General features: G+C 42.2%; 1 protein-coding gene across 1 annotated transcript; it reads left to right on the top strand.

The window, feature by feature from the left end:
- Positions 1–1,007: 1,007 nt before the first annotated feature.
- On the top strand, positions 1,008–6,357 carry casc3 (casc3 exon junction complex subunit; the record flags this gene model as incomplete). The annotated part of the gene is made up of 5 exons (XM_010783143.1): positions 1,008–1,867; positions 3,761–3,931; positions 4,723–4,821; positions 4,902–5,074; positions 6,132–6,357. Coding segments are annotated over 5 exons (1,441 nt in total), but the record flags the coding sequence as incomplete, so codon positions are not given.
- Between the last annotated feature and the right edge of the window lie 2,250 nt (positions 6,358–8,607).

Genomic DNA, 8,607 nt, shown 5'->3' with positions numbered 1-8,607 from the left:
TTGCGAAAAATAATAGATTTATTTTTAAATTTTGGGCTGTCTTATTTATTCTCTCTCACACACAACCTGCCACTAACGTTAAACCCCTTTCCTACTCAATTAAACACATTCAATGTTTATTTATTGTAAAAGCAATTGGGCTATTTTAATCACACTCTCACACACACACACACACACACACACCTCATTCTGTTTTCATTTACTCGTTCGTTATCTGACCAGCTTCAATCTTGTAGGCTACTCACTTCGTTTCTTGTAGCCCTCGAAAGGGTTTTGGAGGTTGATGCCTCAGTGAACGTGAGTTGTTTGGCTTTCCTGTCCGCAGCAGCAGAAAGCATTTTCGAATGTTTGAATGAATCAAAGTGGGTCGTCACCGTCGATTTTCTCTAGACTTATGCTCCAACACACAGTTGCACGGGGTGCAGAATAGTTTCCCCCCACTTTCGTGCAAGACATTGGGGTACTGCTTTGCCCGGTCTTTAGCAGAAAAGTTTGTCGGTAAATTAGATGGATCAGATTTTTTCATCTTGGTGTTTTCTCTCTCGTGTGAGTTCCACACGTTCACTCTACGGTGTTGTTTACCTTCTGTGATGCGCGAGGTGATGACGTTGCGTCATCATCATCAGTACTTCACGTACGAGTTAACTTTTTTTCTCAACTTTGTGTGGAAAAGAGCGGGGATTATGCGGCCTTTTAAAAATCTGCGCCATTTTGCTGATTATGCGGTAAATTCTGCGATCGCAGAATCACGTTTTTCTGGAGGGTCTAAATAACAGATAATCAATGTAAAATAAAACAAATTAATCATTCTTTTCTTTAAAGAAAGAGAAACTAGTTGTGGTTGAATAGTCAAAGAAATCCCGACCTGCCCTAAGTTACTTCTGGGTAATTTTGCTCGGATAATAACCTTCCTCAGTAAAATAGACTATTCGACCTCAACCAAATACTTTGTATCCGTTTCCTTTTTCTAAAATCTACTGTGGATTCTCTCTAATGTTTCCTTGCAGACAGAGTTTGTCTCCAGGCAGAGACAAGCGCTGGGGGGACGGAGGAGAGCGACCCGTCCGATCCTGGCACAGCGGAGGAGGAGGCCGAGGAGGAGCTCCACCCTCCTCCACATCCTCTTCCAATCTTCCCCTCACTTCCAATCAGCGGAGCAGCAACGCCTCGAGACAGCCTACCCCCCGCAGCAGACCATCCCACCCCCAGCAGAATCACATGCAGCATCCGCCTCAGTCCCAGTACAGGAATAATGAATTAAACGCAAATCAGATGTACCCCAGAGAACGACCGGGCCCTAAAGCTCAGTGTGAGCCTACAGGAGACAGGGGAGTGGTCAGCAGGGGGGGACGTGGTGGTGGGAGAGCGCCCTCTGTGCTAGTTGAGGACATTACATTCAGCCAAGGAGGCTCTAAGGAAGCGGACCCCGGGGTTGTAACGACGTCACAGCAGGGTGGTTACCCGTCTGCGTCTCTGAGACGACAGCAGCAGGAACAACGAGGGAGTGGCGACATGTCTTCCTCTTCCTCCGACCCCCCCCAACATTCGGCACAGACCAATCGGGAAGCCTCCCCCCCTGCAGAGCGGCCGGTGGAACGTAAATCTTACTCGGCGGCCCGCAAGACTCGCTCTCGGCCCTCCGACCTGGGCAGTAAACAGCCGTCTGTGGAGGATTCTGCTGCCGGAGGGAACTCCTCCTCCCCCGGAGACGTGGGGGTGAAGAGTTGGTCGGGGGAAGGCAACGGGCCGAGTCAGGCGGGAGGAGGTGGCGGGCTGGGGGAGCAGGTACAGGAATTGGCTCGGCTCAGTCTGGTAGGACAGAGCTGGAGCCCCAACCCAACGTCGTACTTCCGCTCCGAAATGAGGGGTGAGTGGTGTGCTTTGATTATCCCCTTCATGTTTTATTTTTAAGGTCTCAGGGAAATGTGCGTTTCATCTGTTTACCTGGTATGGCATCGTTCCTCTTTGAGCAGTGTCAGTCTCGTCTGCCAGAAGCTGTCAGAAATTGACTTGCGTAGTAATCAGCAGCAAACCGCTTCGACACGTGTATTTCGGTTTATTCACGGCATTCTTTTTGTTATTCTACAGCAGGGGTGGGGAACCTCCGGCCACCGGGCCGTATACGGCCCGCGAGACAATTTGATACGGCCCTCGAGGTAACTCACGCAAAAAATAAAAAAATTAAGAAATCTAGACCGCAAAATAATTAAACAAGCGAGTGCCTGTTTTTCCAGGCCAAGGTCAGGGTCCTTGAACACAACACGAGCCTAACGCGTTATCACGTGGTATATGTCTCGTCCGACAGGGGTTTAGAGCTGCCGGAGAGCACCAGAACTTCAAAAATGTCAGTACCCATAAGGAGCCGTACATATGCCGCAGTTTTTTGCGTGGCTGCGTCTTTAGTTGAAAGCCCAGTGGTAATTTGTTCATCTGACATACTGATCATACAATCAATAAATTTGTTGTTATTAGCATCTGGTTAGCTAGCTATGCTAACGAATGTAAGAAGCTTTTTCTCCAACCAGTGAGGTAAAGGCACATCTTTATATGATCATTATAGTTATAAAAAATAAGAGAATAAAGTAAACATGTATAAAATACTATATGACAGTAAAAAACAGTTGTTATTAATAAACAAGAATACAGTTTGAAAGGGGAGTGATTTGTAAAATATCCATAAAGAAAAATAAAATCTGCTTACTGTTCTGTTTCATAAGTGTGTTGAGAGATGTATCCATAGATCTCTTAATGTTGCTCTCAAAGTGCACCAGATTGATGCTTTAACTTCAACATTAAAAAAAATAAAAATCTTCCTGGGGGAACATGCCCCCCCCCACACTTAAATCATATTCACATGGATAGGAAACTAAATTGCACACATCTTGTGTCCATATCTTTCTGTTTTGGTGGTCATGCCACAACCGTGCACGTGCATGCGCTAGTCATGGTAAAATATCTGGATTAAGAAGTTGCTTTTTCTTTGCACAGCATGAAAGAAAGGCGAAATGAATGGGCTGTGATTTTAGTATTTTTAAGCAGAGGTCAATAATTTGTACGGCCCTCGGAGGATGTTGAAAAAATTGAAATTGCCCTTGAGAGGAAAAAGGTTCCCCACCCCTGTTCTACAGTATTGTTGTTTTATAGTTATTTGTTAGTGTATACAACCCAATTTGTGTTCTTTGAAATTGAAAAGGATATTGCATTGTGTGTTATTTTCGTTGCAGTTGTATACGTCTTTAAGAGTTGGCGCAGAGTTGGCGCAGTTGACAGGAAGTTGTTGTTGCTATGGAAACAACGTGACAGAGATTAATGGAGAAAAAGTAATATCTACATATAAAGACGGAGAAAGTATCCGAATAGTACTCCAACGAGCGAATATTCAGATATTCGGGTACAACCCTAGTATGTATACAAACACTTTGAGGGGCTTGGAGGAACCATGTTTTATGTTCTAGATCTTTTTACTCTATACATTAAACTGATGATATATTTTGGTGCTTGAATATTGAGTTATCAGAGAAACAATATGAGAAAATGTTAGCGGCAGCCGAACAGCGTGCAGAAAGAAACTCAACTAGCACTTTTTCAGATGAGAGGGGACACTGAAGAAATCTTAACCATGAGAAACTGACTAAAACTCCCATGATCCAACGCTGTTTCATCACCACACCAATATCCAGCTTTCACAAATGTTTCAATAGAGTCCCAGAAAAAAATGAAGACTTAATATATGAACTAAAATACTGTTTCCTGTTCACAGGCCTCCCCACCATGCACGTCCCGGGCAGCCCGCCTCAGTTCTCCAACATCGAGGAGATCGGTGTTGGCTCAAACAGGGCCAAGCGATACTCGTCCCAACGTCAGAGGACCGTGCCGGAGCCGGCACCGCCCATGCACCTGGGCGTGAGGGAGGGACACTACTATGAACCCAGTAAGACGTTAAAGTGGTGGAAAATAACTCAACCTTATTCAGTCAATGACGCACTTCCTCCTGCTCACCAGCAGAGAGCATCAAAGATCAAGCATAAACAAATGTCTGATGTTTACACATTTGTTTATAAAGAGATTTATTAATAAGAGTGTCGCAGCACTGGTTTGAAGATTTTTTTTTTTTACATTTTTAATCCAGCCGAAACGTCCTGCTGACCAGTGAGTGTAGTTCACTCGGGAAAAGACACGTTTCTGTCGATATTTATGAGTACCTACACAGAGGACCAATAGATATGATTACGAATGAAAACTGGCTTGTTTAAATGTGTATTATTTTGGCTCTTCCTTAGCCTCACAAGAACAGGAACATTTAAGTTTTTTAAGTTTTTATTTTTTGCAAATAAACTATTTCTGCAATCACTGACTCCAGCTGGAAGTTAATGTGCAAAACAAGAAAGCCAGTTTTTCTTGTTTAAAAAAATTATCAAAGACGTAGATATCAACAGTTTTTGGGATATCAAACTATATAATAGTTTTTGTAAATAGTTTGAGTATGCAGGGATTTATTTAAATAATTTTAAAGTGTAATATTTAGTTTAATTTCCCTTGTAAAATGTAAGCCTTGTGCATGTAAACATATTCAATACTGTGGTAACATTCTTTTTGAGTGTATGGTGTTTTATAAGCTAGTGTGTATTGTGGTTTGAAAGTAGAAATAGGAACAAAAAGGAGTACAGTACTTGAGTAAATGTTTGATTTATGGTTAATAACCTCTCTCCGCCTGTCTCTCAGTGTCGTACCAGGGACCAATATATGCCCATGGGGATGGCCCCGCCCCCATCCCGCCGCAGAGCATGCTGGTCCAGCCTGAGATGCACATGCCCCACCCCGGTCAGTCTGTTGCCCTCTGCAGTTTTAAAGACAAAGAACTTGCAGCTTCCTGTCACTCATCTCCTCCTCCATCTTCTCAGGTCTCCATCCACACCAATCAGGCGGCCCGATTGCTAACCCCGCCCTCTATGGAGGCCCACCAGTTTCTCTGCCTCCGCCGCCAGGGCAACCTCAGCAGCTGCTGCCTCCGCCATTTTACCCACCGCCGGGGGTCATGACCTTCCCGTACCCCACCATGTACCCGACTCAACAGGTAGGAACTGATCATTTAAACCTCATCATTATAAGATAAATAAAGCTTTATTAATCAAAGATATTCACGTGTCAGAGCATCAATAAGAGTAGAAATCAGGAGAGGGCAGGTAAGAGTTCACACAAGGATAATTAGAAAAAATAATCAAAGTAAAAATACAAATTACAACAATAATATTAGGTGCAACACAGTAGAGTTTATAAATATCCAGATATTAACGAAGATAATCATAAAAACTTTTCATGACGTATCTGTGTGTTTAAATAATAACCTTTTGTGGAAAATATTTCCTTTCTTTTTTGCACAAATAGGGTACACGTTTTTTTTATATATACTAAACTATAAAACTGACACATAAATCAAAAAACATACCTCATTGGAATGTTACCTCATTCAATGGGTTTATTAATTTGCACGGGTCCAATAATACACGTGATACTATACATCTGATGTGAAAATATTTGACCATAAGATACAAACCAACAATAATGTGTCTTTTTTATAAAAAAATGACTTTTAGAAAAACCTAGAAATGGCAGCAGTTGTACTTATATGGTTCAAGTTGTTGCTGCCTGTTAGATAAATAAGCAGCTTTGACTTGCTGATTTTTATATCTCTCAAACTAGCCATTTGCAAAATAAAAAAGATACCCAACATAACATGTAAAAGTAGTATTTGTTGTATGTATAACACAAATATTTGACATCACTTGGTTTGTCACTTATTGTCTAGCAGTAGCATTTTTCCTTGTACGATGTGAGGGTCCAAGGAGAGTCGTATTGCCATACTGATATTCCGTACAAACTGTGAAGTCCACTGAGACAAATGTAACATTTGACATTTGGCTATATAAATAAAAATGTATTGATTGATTATCCACATGCTTTTAGAGAAAATAAATGTACTTAAAGTAAGTTTCACTTGAATAATCAAATTCTTAAAAAATAATAAATTTTCCGGTGATGTTTTTTTGGCACGTCTCATTTCAGTATATAGTTGTGTAAATGTTTGGTTCTGTTGGCTGGTGATAATAAAGTGTGGTGTCCCTCGCGGTCAGGCCCAGGTGTACGGCGGTGTGACGTACTACGACACCATGCAGCAGCATGCCCAGCCCAAGCCCTCGCCCCCCCGCCGCACCTCGCAGCCAGTCACCATCAAGCCCCCCCCTCCGGAGTTACGCTTCGCCTCAGAGTGACACCACTCCCTCACTTCCCCCCCTAGCCAACCAGTCTCAGCCTCACTCCCATCGGAACACTACAGGTGAGTCACTTCCTTTAAGTTTTTATATACGCCATTACTTTAAAATTATTTGAGTTGGCCTCGAAGCACTTCCAGTTCCGTGGCCTTGAAGTTTTTTTTTAAATGTGTTTTTGTTCAAATGTGTGAAATAAGTGTTGAGGTGAACACAAGCTTTTTGTTTGTTCTACAAAATAGAATCAGTAATTAATCTGAATGAGGCTATTTAAGGTCATCACGCTGAAAATATGCCGCCTTTAGTTTAGCTGTGGTTATGCGCAACTGTGATGTACATTTTTACTTAAATTGTTCAATTTTGTTGTGTTTTTTTTTTATTTCTATTGATTACATATTTTTCACTTTAACCTGTTTAGCCCTGAGCCTGTTTTCCAAGTCTCAGGCTCGAAAATTATATTCCCAGAACAAATGACTATATTTTCACTTCTAAAAGGGGTAAATGGATAATGTTTTTTCTCAAAGCAATAATAAACCTGTGAGTTGGATGTAGAAAAATCAGAATCAATATAGCATTTTTTTTATTTTAACGATCAATTCAGATTGAACATAGTAAAACAAATATAAATTATAGTGTCCATCCTTTACGAATCCAAACTATAACATATAAGTACCCTGTATCAAGATTGATGCAAAACAAGTAACATTTTACCTTTTTTAGAGAGGTTTAGCAAAAACAGTTCTGGGGTCATTTGGGTGGATTTGCCATATCTCTGGAACCCATCGGTCGATTTTGATGATTGGGGGTGGGGGTGCTAGTAAAGTACTTCAGGAAAGTCGACGGGGGGGCTAGAGGAGTAATGCGTGACCACAGAGCGTGAAGTGTCATCAGCTGTTTTAGCGCAGTTCTCCAGTGAAGGGGGGGGAGTCTCCCGTCATCTAACCGCCTTCTGGAAAAGCTTCACAAGTATGTCGGTACGCAAATGCGCTTTGTGACACAAGTGACGGTACGCATTTCAGATTGTTGCAGCGCATAGGTACCTGTGTACCAGTTATGTGCACCCCTGCCTATAGTATACATTGGAATGATTTCAAACCTGTTTTTATTTATCCTAATAATTATAAAGGAGTGCCTTGGAAATATGTGTTTACATAATTTGTAGTCAAAATGTTTACCCACTGAGATAACTTAGACTAAAATTAACTATCTAAACACTCAGAGATGTCCTTTACCTCACTGAGCCTCTCAGTCTGACAGGAGAGCTCTCCTCCACCCTGGTTGTAGAAACATGTACTTCTTATATCCGTTAGCGCAGCTAGCACCAGATCCTAATAACAACAGCGCCGGTACCGGTGCGCCCTCTCTCTCCCTCTCTCGCTCCCACGCTCGCACTTTGGCTGTGAACTGCGGGCGCCTGATAAGCCAACATCCCCCACTTACATCACTTACAGTGCCCATCGTACAGGGTTAATGAAAAGTGTAACCGGGGTGAAAAGGGTGTTACATTTACTTAATTATGAATGTTGTTACATCAAGGCCAAAAATTAGGATGAGTGCCAACGGTCAAAAATGTTTTTTCCCTCCCAGAGCTACAAGCGCAGTGCCCCCCAGATCTGGCGCCCTAGGCGACTGCCTGCGCCTATGCCAAAAATAGGCCCTGCCAGTACATACAGTGGCAATGTCTCAAGATTTCGCAAAAATACACCTTTTATTGAACATACAGTAACACAAATCCACATAACAAACAATCAAAAATGAAAAAGGGTCGCACTTTTATTATTATTTTCAAACTGAAAAGAAGAAGAAAAAAGAAAAAAAATATGTTTTGGGGCACCTGGGGCTGCGCGCCCCGTTGCGCGCGCCACTATTTGTATATTAGGGGAAACACTGTGTTAAGAAGCCTCAGACACTGTTTTCCTGCTTGGCGATGTTGGCGTTTTTCTGCCGGGTCGTGGGGCTTACAGCTTAAAGGTCCCCTTGTATACTGTTTTTCATTACTTAATTATAAGGTTCTCTGATATGCATATAAAAACATGTCTCGGAGGTGGTGTTGGCTCGAAATACCAACGATAAATTGTAGGCCATCACCAATAATCCCCCTCTGTTTCAGCCCGTTCAAAATGTGCTCTGATTCTCTATGATGTCATAACGATTTATAACAGACAAAGGCCAAAATCTGAGTCAGCCTCATGTTTCAGACAGGTTTATATAGACAGTAGATTGTGATGGTGCGTAATGTAGTGATGTCAGCGTCCATTTGTCACGGACAGTTTTATTAACATGGATCATGACAAAAAGGAGGGAAGGTTGTTGCGGCTGAAAGCGGTGTGGAGAACGTTCG

Source organism: Notothenia coriiceps, unplaced genomic scaffold (genome assembly GCF_000735185.1).
Source record: "Notothenia coriiceps isolate Sejong01 unplaced genomic scaffold, NC01 NC01_scaffold00024782, whole genome shotgun sequence".
In the NCBI taxonomy this organism is placed as follows: domain Eukaryota; kingdom Metazoa; phylum Chordata; class Actinopteri; order Perciformes; family Nototheniidae; genus Notothenia; species Notothenia coriiceps.
Note: the sequence above shows the minus strand (reverse complement) of the source record. Positions and strands in the feature narration are given on the sequence as shown.